Source organism: Oryx dammah, unplaced genomic scaffold (assembly GCF_014754425.2).
Source record: "Oryx dammah isolate SB20612 unplaced genomic scaffold, SCBI_Odam_1.1 HiC_scaffold_3, whole genome shotgun sequence".
Lineage (NCBI taxonomy): Eukaryota > Metazoa > Chordata > Mammalia > Artiodactyla > Bovidae > Oryx > Oryx dammah.
In genome coordinates this window covers 57,828,949-57,843,427 of record NW_024070187.1, presented here as the reverse complement: position 1 = coordinate 57,843,427, position 14,479 = coordinate 57,828,949, and the positions used below count along the sequence as shown (strand labels likewise).

The 14,479-nt window shown below is 37.0% G+C and overlaps 1 protein-coding gene across 3 annotated transcripts in view; it reads right to left on the bottom strand.

Annotated features, from left to right (window-relative positions):
- Positions 1-4,523: 4,523 nt before the first annotated feature.
- Positions 4,524-14,479, bottom strand: part of KLHL5 (kelch like family member 5) — a 90,550-nt gene continuing 80,594 nt past the window's right edge. For all 3 annotated transcript variants that reach the window (XM_040238028.1, XM_040238026.1, XM_040238027.1), the window contains 3 exons: positions 12,947-13,159; positions 10,552-10,723; positions 4,524-5,657 (listed from right to left, as the gene is read on the bottom strand). In XM_040238028.1, coding sequence (XP_040093962.1) covers positions 5,601-5,657; positions 10,552-10,723; positions 12,947-13,159 — 442 coding nt within the window. In that variant the 3' untranslated portion in view covers positions 4,524-5,600. The remainder of the gene's footprint in view (positions 5,658-10,551; positions 10,724-12,946; positions 13,160-14,479) is intronic.

Below are 14,479 nucleotides of genomic sequence, written 5' to 3'. Positions count from 1 at the left end.
CACACTCTGCTTATATCAGGTCTTTCAAATCCTAAGGCTGGCCCTGAGTATAAAATACCTTTTTATCTTCCTAGTTAATGTGTAAAAGAATATGCTATTCATTCCAAAGTTTTCGGCATTTCTTTCCATGCCCCATTTACTTTCTCTAACCTCTTCCACAGGGAAGTCATCAAGTGGGAATAATCATATCTACTTCATAGAGCTATTATAAAGATTAAATGTATGAACATATATATGACATGCTTAGCATGTATCTGCCACACAATCAACTTGACTCAACCCTCCTATATTTCAGTAAACAAAAGGCCAAGTCTGAAGAAATTTAATAAAACATGAGAATTAGCCTAATTACATTTAAATGCTTCAAAACCTGAGATGCTCTGCTTGTCTTCAGGCCCAGAGACTCAGTTATTTATCCTCTGACTTATTTCAATAACTTTCTTGATGTTGGAAGCCCCATCTTGGTTTCCCATTTTCTTTGCTATATTTCTCCACATCCTCTCCAACACTTTATTTTTAAAATTACAGTCATCCTAGTGGATGTGAAGTGGCGTGCAATGTGGGAGACCTGGGTTCGATCCCTGGGTTGGGAAGATCCTCTGGAGGAGAGCATGGCAACTCATTCCAGTATTCCTGCCTGTACAGAGGTGCCTGGTGGGCTATAGTCCGTGGGGTCACAGAGTCGGACATAACTGAGTGACTAAGAATAGCACAGCGCATGCTTCCCAGGTGGCTCAGAGGTAAAGAATCCACCTGCCAAGGAGATGTGGGTTTGATCCTGGGTCAGGAAGATCCCCTGGAGAAGGAAATGGGAACCCACTAGTCTTCTTGCCTGGGAAATCCCATGGACAGAGGAAATTGACAGGCTACAAGTCCATGGGGTCACAAAAGAGTTGGACATGACTTAGTGACTAAACAACAGTGTGCTGTAAAGTAAGGGTGCAATTTCATTCTTTTGCACTTGGGGATTCCCAAGTGGCTCAGCAGTAAAGAATCTGCCTGAGAAGTAGGAGATGTGGGTTCGAGCCCTGGGTCAGGAAGATTCCCTGGAGGAGGAAATGGCAACCCACTCCAGTATTCTTGCCTGGGAGATCCCATGACAGAGGAGCCTGGTGAGCTATAGTCCATAGGGTCACAAAGAATTGGGTATGACAGCATGCATGCATGCATCTGGCACCATTTGTTGAAGAGACTGTTTTCTGCATTGAATGGTCTTACCACTCTTACTGAAAATCAACTGACCATAATGTTGGCCCTCCTTAGGTAGATGCAGAACCAGTGGATACTGCGGGTCTGCTGTTAAGAGATTTAAGCACCCTTGAATTTTGGTATGTGTGTGTGTGAGGGGAGGGGGTGATCCTGGGACCAATCCAGCCACACCCCTCAGGATTCTGAAGAATGACTGTGTAATATTTTAATATTCAGTGTTCATCAAAGTGTATTTTAGATATGATACTATTTCTCAAGGGAAGTGGGGATATGTTGTCTATTAACCAATGCAGAATAAAAATGTACTGTGCCTTGGAAAAAAAAAGATATTGACTATAGTTTTATTTCTAGACTTTCTATTTTATGCTTTTGGTCCGTATGTTTATCCTTGTAACAGTACCACACTGTTTTGATAAATTTTGATATAAGAAAGTCCTTCAACTTTGCTATTCTTTTTCACAATTGTTTTTGCTCTTTTGGGTTCCATGAAATTTTACAGGAATTTTAAAATTGGCTTTTCCATTTCTGCAAAAAAGACCATTAAGATTTTTGACAGATCTATAGACTAATTTGTGGAGTATTGCCATCTTAATATTGTCTTCCAATTTATGAACATGTCTTTCCACTTACTTAGGTCTTCATTTCAGCAATGTTTTCAGTGTACAAACCTTATACCAAACTTTTCAGTGTACAAGCCTTATACCTCCTGTTAGATTTATTCCCAAGTGGTGTAAATGAAAAGGTTTTCTAATTTTCATCTTACACTTTTGGTCAGTATATAGAAATCAGCTAACAGTTGTGTGTTGACCTTTTAACATTAATGATAGCTCTAATAGTTATGCATGTATGTTTTCTTTAGGATTTTGAATATATAGGATCAAAACAGCTGCAAATGGAGTTTTACTTCTTCCTAATTGTGATTCCTTTTTTCTTGCCTAATTGCTTTGGCTAGAACTTCTCGTACAATATTGACTAGGAATGGTGGGAGTGGACATTTTCCCGATGTTGGAGGAAAACCTTTTATCATTTATTGTGTGGTTAACTGTGGGTTTTTCATGAATGTTTTTTAACAGGGTGAGGAAATTTCATTCTCTTCCAAGTTTGCTGAGTGCTTTTATCATTAAAGGGTATTGATTTCTGTCAAATGCTTTTTCTTATCAACTGAGATGCTAATGTTATCTTTTTTTAAATAATGAAGAGCTTTATTTTCATGTCACTGTTTTAGTTTCTTCTAGCTGAGTTCTCTTCATTCTATTAAGTGGTAAATTGCATTGATGGATTGATTTTTGTATTTGAACCACCCCTATATTTTTGCAATAAATTTAGTTTGTCGTGGTATAAAATCTGCTTTTGCCTGGCTTAAGTATCAAGGTAATGCTGGTCTTATAAACTTGTGAAGTCTACCAAATTCTGGTTCTGAACTTTCTTTGTTGAGAGGTTTTGATGATTGAGTCAATTCTTACTTGTTAGATTTGTTTAGACTTATTTCTTCTTAAATCAGTTTTAGTGATTTGTGTATTTCCAGAAATTCATCTATTTCATACACGTTATCTATTTTGTTGGCCATAAAACATTAAAAAATATATATTTATTACTTATTTACTTGGCTGTGCCCAGTCTTAGTTGTGAAATGCGAGATCTTTGATCTTCACTGCACCATTAACGATCTTTAGTTGTGGTATGTGGGATCCAGTACCCCAACCAGCTGGGCCCCCTGTATTGGGAGTGTGGAGTCCTAGCCACTGAACTAACAGAGAAGTCCCATAAAGCATATTTTTGATTTATGATTGAGCCATCCAAAATACCATGAAATTTATCTAATATTCATAAAACTTGGAAGTATGTTTACTTACATTTACTTTTCTAAAGCAAAATGTATATAAAATTCCATGAATTTAAATAAAATATCCCCCTAATATCAAGGAACCAAAATTTTCTGGTAAGAGTATAACTGATAAATTTTACTTCTAAAGCATTAACATTCTTTTAAATTAAAGTAAATGATTTATTTAAAATAAAGTTTTTTTTTAATTAAATGATTTCTCACATGAAATGAAACTTTTCTACCTAGAAGCAGGAGTGGTAGCAGAATAGACTCCTGAGCCAGAGTGCCTACACCTGAATCTCTACTCTGCCACTAACTTGTTATATATAATTTTGGGGTTAAACTCTCCATGCCCCAGTTTCCTCATCTGAGTAAGGAGAATAATAAAAGGAGAACAATTAAGTACATTAATGCATCCGAAAAACTTGGCTCCTAATTCATAAGTATTCAATAGTTCACAAATATTCTTAATTTTCATAAGGTGGTCATTAATTGAGGCTAAAATAAAGAGCAGCTAGATGAGATGTTCATTGAGATAATGAAGAAGCTAATAGTAAAAGTTAAGACAGCAGTCTTGGATGATGCACACAAGGAAGGGCCATATTTTCCTCTAGATTTACAAGATCCCAGTCTAAGAGAATAAATGTTTTGGCAAATGCTCTGTCACTAGAAAAGAAATTAGTTTTCTTCATTTGTATCCAGAAGAGCAGGTCCTATTGACTACAAAACTCCATTAGAAAGGCTCTCCAGTGGGAAAGAAAATAAAAGGAACTATTCTAATGAATCCCATAAAGGAAAGGAAGATCCTCAGGGACAAGAATCAGCTCCTTCACTTTAAGGTGAGTCTGACTCCACTGCAGGCACAGGGAATGAGACAGTGAATGATGAATGGAGATGAGAAGTAATTAAAAGGATAAGTACTTTCCTTCAAATCCAGGCCTACGCCTCCACATGAAGGGATGATGTACTAACACATTTCTGCTTTTGAAATTTTTTTTTTGTTTCTTATACCTTTTTCCTCTTCTCTCTCTTACCCTAAATACATAAATTATTCTATAGCTGATCCCTCCTTGTGAGGAAAAAATCTGAATTCATATACACACTACAATGAATATATGAAATAATAATATATTTGTCATGATCACTGCTATTTTCTTAGTACTCACACCAGTAAAATGCCCATGGAATTTTCTTTGAGAATAGAAGTCCTCAGTTTGTTGACTTCAAAGGTAGAAAAATTTCATGAGTATTCAAAATCAGCTCAAAAAAAAAAAAAAAAAAGCTCAATTTTTAAAGGAAGCAATTGAAATAAAGGCTACACTGATACAGAATGTAAAAACACATTAACCACATATGAACTTTTAAAAGGTGAGAATTTAGTTTATACTCTTTTTATATTAAGATATAAGTTAATGACTTATACACTAAAGAATTTATCATAAAATACTGCCCAGTGCACTTGTGCAAACAATAAATAATTCACTGAGAGTATTAACATTCACATGTGTAATTAAGAGTTTACAAATGTACAAAATTTGGGGTAATAAACACTTTAAACTCATTTTCCAAACATTCAATAAGCCCATCCCCCCCAAACTGATTACAAAGATGCACAAAGGGTTACTAATTCTGGCAAAAGATAAGAAACAAGGCAGGAGAGGCAAACACAGACTTGAGAACATAACAATATCCAAACAGTTCTTTGATATAAAAAGACAAAATCAAAACATTTTTAATAATATAAAAGAAAACAAATCCATATAATTAAATACTACTTAGGTGAAAGAACATTAGAGGGTATATAGCATTTATTTTCTCCACAAAATTTGCATATCTTGAATTTAATGTAAAACACCTTGTTTCAGTTCCAAAGGAAGAAGATCATAATATGGAGTTCTTGATGTACCTAGATGGAATGACTATTTAAAAAGATCCCAAAGATCAAAACAAACTTTTATTTGGTCATTGTTCTAACTCTTTAATATTCATTAAATTGATTCACTTAGAAATTTTAGAAATACAACTCTACAACCAAAGCACAGAAAATTCAGCTATTCCTGAAAAAAACTAAATGCATAGTCTTTAGTATATCGTTAAAACAGTGGTTGTGGTTAAGCAAACAAATGAACAAAAATTACTACAACTCATGTTTGATAAAGTTACAAAGCAATACATTAGAAGTTTTATCAGATGTATTTGCACTATAATAAAAGAAATCCGGAAAACAGTATCAGTAAAATGTGGCTGATTATTAAGAGAAATGAAATTCCCAGTTAACCCTGGGCTGTGTTAGGAGCAGTGCATTTGTCGTCCTATTTTATACGTCAGGAACATACATTCACAGTCCACCAGATGCAGTTTTGATTTCCTAAGAAGTGAAAGTTTTTCATCCTGGTTCTTCTGCTCTTTCCTCCTGTGTTTTAACATCTTCATTGAGAGATCAGGCACTTTGTGCCCAGGAATGTGGCGTTGCAAATTTACTAAAAACATATCCATTGATAGCAGAATAATTATACTAAATTCATAAAGGAAGACAATATCTTCATTTAGAAAAACAAGCACTAAGTTATAGTTTCACAGTCACAACGCAAGCTCCAGCTCTTCCGAGGCACAGTGGAGCAACCTAAAAAAACAAACAAAAAACCAAAAAGACTTGTGTTGGGATTGTGGGTAAAAATGTTGATAATACCACAATAGTCAGTGAAATATTGAAACAGTTTGCTCACAGTGGTTGGCAAAGAGCTGCTGCCCGAACCCTACTGTCCGAGCTCTTTTGCTGGCCCTTTTCTTAAACGAGATTCTCCTTCCTGATGCCAAAGCTTCAAGGACTAAATCGTTTTGGGTATATAACATAATAATGTAGCATTTACTTCTCTTTAAAGGTGACTTTTAAAGATAGATCAGGAACTGTTCTATGTGAAACACTATTTTGGCCAAAATGATGTACAATATGGATGTGAGACAAGGCTGAACACTTAAAGTAACTTTGTGACTAATATGGAGAAAATACCAAGTATTATCCAGAGTGGCCGTGACTTTGCTGTCTCAGAGAGTACACAAAATACACTGCATGCCTGGGATCTGCTTACTCTGGAGGAACCACTTAGTTACTGATGACCTCAGCATGGCTGAAAAGTCTAAACTCATTCTACTACTTGTTAGCAGAGTGAGTGAATAATACATATCACCCACCCAACTTCTTGGGAGTGAAAACAAACCTGGTGAATAAACTCTACAACCATGAGAACAGTGAGATAAAAATATGAGATACTTGGGAGAAAATATAATCTTATGAATAAGGAACAATTCTTAAATATTTCACTTATTGTCTTTTTTTTTTTTTAAGTACTCTAGACACTGGGGTAATTCATAGTGGAGATAAGTATAGACAAGAATAGTTTTAAAAGAAAGACTACTTTTAGCCCAGTAAGAATCTATGCATTTGAGCTAAGAGAATTAAAACATTAAGCACTTGGAAAGGGTTTTGTTTTGTACCTAGTCATGTACGGATATGTCGTAAAGTGTTTTTGTCAAATAGTGGTGGGGGTTAGTCTCTCAGTTGTGTCTCTACATCATGGGCTGTAGCCTGCCAGCTTCCTCTGTCTTTAGGATTATCCCAGGAGGAACAGTTGAATGGGTTGCAATTCCCTTCTCCAGGAGATCTTCCCGATCTAGGGATGGAACTCAGGTCTCCTGCTTGGCAGGCAGATTCTTTACCACTGTGCCACTTGTACATGATATCAAAATGACCTTCTAGTCATTTTGACTCTTTTCTCCTGACCAAATAAGAATACACCTGACTTCAACGTGAGTGAATTCATGGTTGTTCTCCACCTGAATCAGTTGTTTTGATCACTGTTACATCTTTTTGATCAAATAACCTATTTTAAAACTGTATTTACTTACAATATTCTAGAAGTAACCTCCAAGTCATTTAAATAAAAATATCTGTAATTAGTAGTTTTTCTCAAAACACTCAAGACGCTGCCTCTACTCTGTGAATAGTTGATGTCATGATAACCAGCTAGAAAGTTGAGCTTTGAGAATTTACTAAATGCAATGTGGTCACCTGTTTTGGGCCAATGCTGGTAGTGGGGTGAGTGGTGGCTTAAGACTTCATAATCATATTTCATTTCCTATACAAATAAATGTCCTCATGTCCATTTGTAGGACCATCGAATGGAAAACATTTTTCAGATACTATGGTTATAATTTCACATTTAGGAGCTTTAACATCACTTATATGTGGAATCTAAATAATGCAACAAACTAGTGAGTATAATAACAACAACAACAAAAACCAGACTCCTGGATCTAGAGAACTAGTCATTACCACTGGGGAGAGGGGAGGGGCAAAATAGAGGCAGAGAATTCAGAGTTACAAACAACGACGTATAAAAGGGGGCTTCCCAGGTGGCACCGTGGTAAAGACTCTGCCTGCCAATGCAGAAGACCCAAGAGAAGTGGGTTTGATTGATCCCTGAGTGGGGTCCCCTGGAGGAGGAAACGGCAACCCACTCCAGTATTTTTGCCTGGAAAATTCCATGGACAGAGGAATCTGGCGGGCTACAATCCATGGGATAACAGAGTCAGACACACCTGAGCACACACATGTATAAAATAAGCCACAAAGATACACTGTACAACACAGGGAATACAGTCACTATTTTATAGGATGCATAAATGGAGTATAATCTTTAAATTGTGAATCACTATATTGTACACTTGTAACTTATATAATATTGTACATCAATTGTACTTCAATAAAAAATTTTTAAAAAGTAATGGAGATGGCATGTAAAGCAAAGGGCTGTATGGTCACAGATTATGAATTCTGATACAGAGTGATTACAATGTAAAGTATTATCTGTAATAGCAAGTTTGAAATAAGACTTCCTTAATACTGGCCTAAGGGCTTAAATGAAATACATTTCAGGAAAAGAGATTCTTCTCTCTCTTCTTGGGTTCCTCAATTATCATTCACAACTTCTTCTGCCATGGTAGGAGGCTGACGGTAGTTTCTAATGAAATCCTGTAGCTCTAACTTAAGTCCTCAAATTATGCCTTCTTCCCCTCACCAAGTGATCTCACTTATTTAAGAAATAAGATCAAGGTCATACAATCTAACTCTCTTTACCTACCATTCTCTTCACCTGAAAATACTTTCTATCTTTCAATCCTCATATTCTCATCTTCCCCTCCAGTTTCAGAGGATAAAACCTTTCTGCCAGTCTGAGGAGGATAAAAGCTTTCCTCCTGCCTTTGCCCTCGATTCTGTTTCCTGTCCTTCTTTTCAGAAAAATGCCTTCAACTTTGCTTTCTGCAACTCTCCTGTCTTCATCTTTAATTGTGAAAAAGATCCTAGGCTCAAATTTTAACTCCACCATTTACCTGCTGTGTGACACTTAGTCAGCTATGTAGACACCTCATCCAATACAGTAAGGAGATAATAGTACTTACCTCATAGAATTGTTGGGAAGATTCTTTAAGGTGAAGTGCTTAGAACACAGCCAGGTACATAAAATGTATTAAGTGTTAACTTTCTATCATTATCATTATTTTAAAATTGTACGCCCTTCTTGCTTCCACATTTACTTTTAATCTTCACCACTGTGTGGTGGCTTCTGCTTCTATCACATTCTCAAAGGTCCTGATAACTTCATGAATGACAAATCTTCATTCTTTTATGTTATTAAAATCCTCTCTCCTTTCTTTTAATGCTCTATTTCATTATCTACTAAGATACTCTCTGATCATGATCATTCTTTTGCTGTTTTCTCCAGAAGCTGCACCTCTCTATACAACCTAGTAAGTGTATAAAGAAAAAATTAACAGGACTTGGTAATATCTCTTGAATCCACCTAGGTATTCAACACCTCAAGCCTTATAAATGAAGCAACCTTCTAAATGTCCTTTCACCCGGCCTTCACTTACCCTGCCCCAACCCAATTTACCCTGGCCCCAGCCTCTGACATGTGGATTTTCTATTACTACATTGCTCTCTTGGTTAAAAGTCTCCACTGGCTTCTCACTACCAAACTCTTTAGGTTAACCATTACAGACCTCCATCCTGATTCCAACCTTCCTCTCCAAGAATTCCTACTCTTCTCAAGCACAGAGTCTTATAACCAGCCCCACTTCCTCAAGATAGCCTGCTTATTTCCGCTTTAGTGACATTTATTTCATGTTTTCTTACATGATTTCCTTTTTGCATTAGATCAGTTCATTGAGGCTTACATTAAATCCCACTTCTTCCTCACTGAAGCCTTCTCAACAACCATGGTCTCTCTTCTCTTTGATTTCCCATGCACTTCACTGCCTAGACCATGCGACACTTCATACCAACACTTCATGCTCCACACTGTGGATCCTCTCTTTACACGTGCAGATCTCACTGACCCAAGTAATTAAGTTCTATGACAACAGGGCTTCTCATAAATTCTGTTATAATGACAGTACTTACCACTACTCCTTGTACGTAGGTAAAAGTGAAAGTGTTAGTTGCTAAGTCATGTCTGACACTTTGTGACCCCATGGACTGTGGCCCATCAGGCTCCTCTGTCCATGGAATTCTCTAGGCAAGAATACTGGAGTGGGTAGCCATTCCCTTCTCTAGGGGATTTTCCTGACCCAGGGATTGAACCCAGGCCTCCTGCATTGCAGGCAGATTCTTTACTGCCTGGGAAGGTAAACCTTGGCTCAATTAAAGATCTAAGTGCCGTTTCTGTACCAGATATTGAATTGTGTGCCAGAGGCAGAAAATTCATGGTTCTGTTCTGGGTGATGATGGAAACAAAGATCTCAAAAGATCATTCTCAGAAGTTCTAGACTCTTTTAGAAATAGATAAAGATGGATTTTTTTTTTTGTTAATAAGCTTCCCGAGTCAAGTGTCTTACTTGTTAATGTTAAGTAAGATTGCCATCTTTATTAGGTTATAACCAGACATTTGTTATTGTTGTTGTTTAGTTGCTAAGTCCTGTCCAGCTCTTTTGCGACCCCATGGACTGTAGCCTGCCAGGCTCCTCTGTCCATGGGATTCTCCAGGCAAGAATATTAGAGTGGGCTGCCATGTCCTTCTCTGTTCCCAAATATCAGTTGCTTGAGTATTTAAAAATTATTGCTCATCTATGGGAAAGTGATTCATTTTTTTTCTTTTCTACAATCTCTCCTTTCTTTATTATAGCCTCTTGTGGTTCTATCTGCTCTACTGATGCTAGAATATCTCATCAATTCTCAGTAAGCAAATGGTGGCAGCTAATAATAGTAACAACAACAACAATAATAACCAATTAATAATTTCTGTGAGTATTAACTCACACTTTAAAGGTAATTTTGAGTTTTAACTATACTATAAAATTAAACACTCCCTCTGTTTTCTTATATTTAATTAAGAGATGACTTTATCTTGCTTATGCTATGTATTTTGATACTGGATATAATTAGGGTCTGTTTTACCAAAAGAATTGTCCTTAACAAAAATACAGTAAGTGTAATAATGAAACATGAAATGCCATACCTGGGTCCACTCATTTGTCTGGGGATCATAAGCCTCCACTGTATTAAGATAAGTCTGTCCATCATACCCTCCAACAGCATATAATTTATCACCAAGTAAACAGACCCCCACAGCATCTCTGCTGATGCTCATAGAAGCCACTGCAGTCCACATATCTGTTTTAGGATCATATCTGAAAGGAAATTTTAGAAATGGAGCTGACATTATTCTCAGAACACTTTACATAAAATCCTTCTGTCCTTTAATCCTATTTTATGTCTTATTATCTATTAAATAGAGTACATTTGAACACATTTTAGAGAAAAAAATCAGTATTTTCCTGAAAACTTCTAAATTACAACAGAATTATTTTACAGATGTGTAACATTTAAACTAGTCCAAAAGGGCTCATGTGAATGTTTAAAACTGCTTTAGGGTTCTAGATTGCCTACTGAAAATCTGAAGAAATCAATTCATGAAGCTCTACATAAGATGGATGCTCTATGTAAGATGACTTACAGCCTCAATTGCAGCTTTTTTGCTTTCTGTGTTTTTTTTTTGGGTGGTGGTGGTGCTGAGATCAAAACAAACCTGTACTCCTCACAATGGAAGCTCAGAGTCCTAACCACTGGACAACCAGGGAATTCCCCTCAATTGCTGTTAACTGCTCATTTTTAGAGTTTCTTGTCCCTTTCATGAAGTATGTTAACTAGAACTGCTCCCAAATTGTCTAAGAGCAGATATACTATGCTAAGATGACTTATATTGCTTCCAAATGACTTATATAAGCTTCTTGTATTAGTGAACAGCTTTTCACTGGGTGCGGTCCTATAGTGGGCCTGTAATTTATGGGACAAAGTATTTAAACACTTCCATATATCTTTCCTGGATTTTAACATGCAGCAGGCAAAGTCTGAATTATTTTCTCCCTGACACAGGTGAAACATAGGTGTTAACTATCTTGCTTTTTCAAAAAACACCAACTCTGCTTATTATTTCATAGAAAGCACTCACTGTCATCAACAAACCTTCATTTTTTATCCTTCTTTTAGTCATTTATAATTTACTAAATAATTCACACACCTACACCTATTCGTTAACATTTCATTGCTCTTTAAAATCCAAGATCCTTAACAGGGCTTCAAGACTCTACAGGATCTTCCCCGACCTCCCCCTACTACTGTCCTGCCACTTTTTATCGTTCTGTGTTCTCCAGTGACAGTGGCTGCCTTCCAGTTTCCTGAATGAAACACATACCTTTCTAGTGTGTTCATACACACTCCTACTGAATCTACTTCCTAAATCCCTTCAATTCTCTCCATCCCACTGATCACACAGAAGATGGGGGCCTGAACCACTGTCCAGAGCTTCTGCTGACGTCAGGCTCTTTACCTATACCCATATATGAGTTCTGAACATGGATAACTTGTTCAAGTTTTAAGTCTTACTAGCCCTTTATTTTCTTTTACTATTTCATACTACTTCATTTTATATCAAAACATGTCAGAAATATCCCTTCTCCTTTTCACTTATTTGGCTTCCAGCTCCTAATTCATTCTCTGTAAAATTAATCAGACTCCTTTTCTTATTAGGTACAATATCCAGTACAAAATTAAGGTATACACTAAATGTTTGTCATAGGATTCAATTAATGAATTATGTAATCAATTCTAAGGTAACACTGAGGGAAGACTCTGAAGGGGCTGCTGGAGACAGATCAAGAGATAGCCTGAGCAGACCACCCAGTATTTACACAGTTCATAATGAACTGCCTTGTTTGTGGGTGCTCAAGTTGGAGAAGGCGAGGGTGGGATGATTTGAGAATAGCACGGAAACATGTATATTATCATGTGTGAAATAGATCGCCAGTCCAGGTTTGATGCATGAGGCAGGGTGCTCAGAGTGCACTGGGATGACCAAGAGGGATGGGATGGGGAGGGAGGTGGGAGGGAGGGTCAGGGTCGGGAACACATGTACACCCATGGCTGATTCATGTGAATGTATGGCAAAAACAACCACAATGCTGCTGCTGCTGCTAAGTCGCTTCAGTCGTGTCCGACTCTGTGCGACCCCATAGACCGCAGCCCACCAGGCTCCACCGTCCCTGGGATTCTCCAGGCAAGAATACTGGAGTGGGTTACCATTTCCTTCTCCGATGCATGAAAGTGAAAAGTGAAAATGAAGTTGCTCAGTCATGTCCGACTCTTAGCGACCCCATGGACTGCAGCCTTCCAGGCTCCTCCAACCACGGGATTTTCCAGGCAAGAGAACCACCACAATATTGTAAAGTAATCAATCAGCCTCCAATTAAAATTTAAAAAGATAAAAACAAACAAAAAAGGAGTTATTAATTTGTGTGGAAGTGTCAGAGCTTAGGTTTGTTTATTCATTCCTAGTTTTCTTTCACAGGAAATACCTCTCCACGCAGTCAGACAGCCTGGAAGTCAAGTTGGACGCAGGCGCGTCGTGTCCTCCAATGGCATACAGCAGTCCATTCCAGGTAGTGACTCCTACTCCCCCTCTCCTTTTTGACATTTGTGCACACAGTGTCCACTTATTAGTGTGAGGATCAAAACATTCTACTGACTTGAGACAGGAACTTCCATCACGACCACCAACTGCATAAAGTCTATAAAAAGAACAAATTGAATGGTAAATAAGAGAGTCCTATCATTATGCATAGGACAGAGAGGTTATTCTTATGATATTTCATTGAATTCAGGGTGTCATCAGTTATAAGAAATACTGTCAATCTCTATATATATATGCACATGTATATATCATATTTGTATATATTACATATCATTCTGTACATACATAGAAAAGAAAACATAAACTCACGTGAGCAAAGACAACCTTTTCATAGCTGCCATCTAACTGACAAGTTACCACTGACTGTAGAATACATCACAATTTTAGAGATGTTAAAGTGTGTCTTAAAACAGGTAACAGATGGTATATAAATATACCATGACATTTCTTAAATAGCTAAGATAGGACTTGATGATAAATAAAAGAAACTAACCTTCACTGAGCACTACCACAGGCGAGGCACTCTACATGTATTAATTTAATCATTACAGTGATCCTATGACAAACTATTTGTATCCTTGTTTCACAGGTAAAGAAACTGGGTTTCGTGGAGATTAAGAAACTTGCATGTGGTCACCCAGTATGAAGCAGAAGCAGGACAACATTACATTAATGAGCAGTTGTACAGTCAATAATCATCTGGGATGTATTTATAATAGTGAAATATGAGAACAGAACTATCAATTCAAATACACTCATCTACTAGACAATGTTTAGGACATTAAAATACCATATCTATATTCATTGGTATGTTAATGTTCTAAATGTTGCCTAGTAAACCAATAGAAATTCATTATCAATCAATACACTGCACTAAGATTATTATTAATTATATTATTACTACTGCACTAATAAAAATATTATTTTAAAAAATAATTTTATTTATTTATTTTTGGTTGTGCTAGGTCTTCATTGGTGTGTGAGCTTTGCTCTAATTGCAGTGAGCAGGGGTTACTCTCTAGTTGTGGTATGAGTACTGCTAATTGTGGTGGCTCCTCTTGTTGCAGAGCACAGCTCTAGGGTGTGCAGACTTCAGTAATGTTGAAACATGGGCTCAGTAGTTATGGCTCACAGGCCCTAGAGCATAGCCTCAGTAGTTGTGGCACACAGGCTTAGTTGCCTTATGGCATGTGGGATTTTCCCAGCCCAGGGATAGAACTCAAGTCTCCAGCATTGGCAGGTAGGTGAATTCTTTACCACTGAGCCACCAGGGAGGCCCTAATTAAAAATATGTTTACTCTTATCTTAAAATATGTAAAATATTTTAAATATTTGGACATATGAATATTTTTTATTAAGCACAAAATCTTCTTAGACTTACTATTCACCTGGGAAACTCTTTGTAGATATTTTTCTA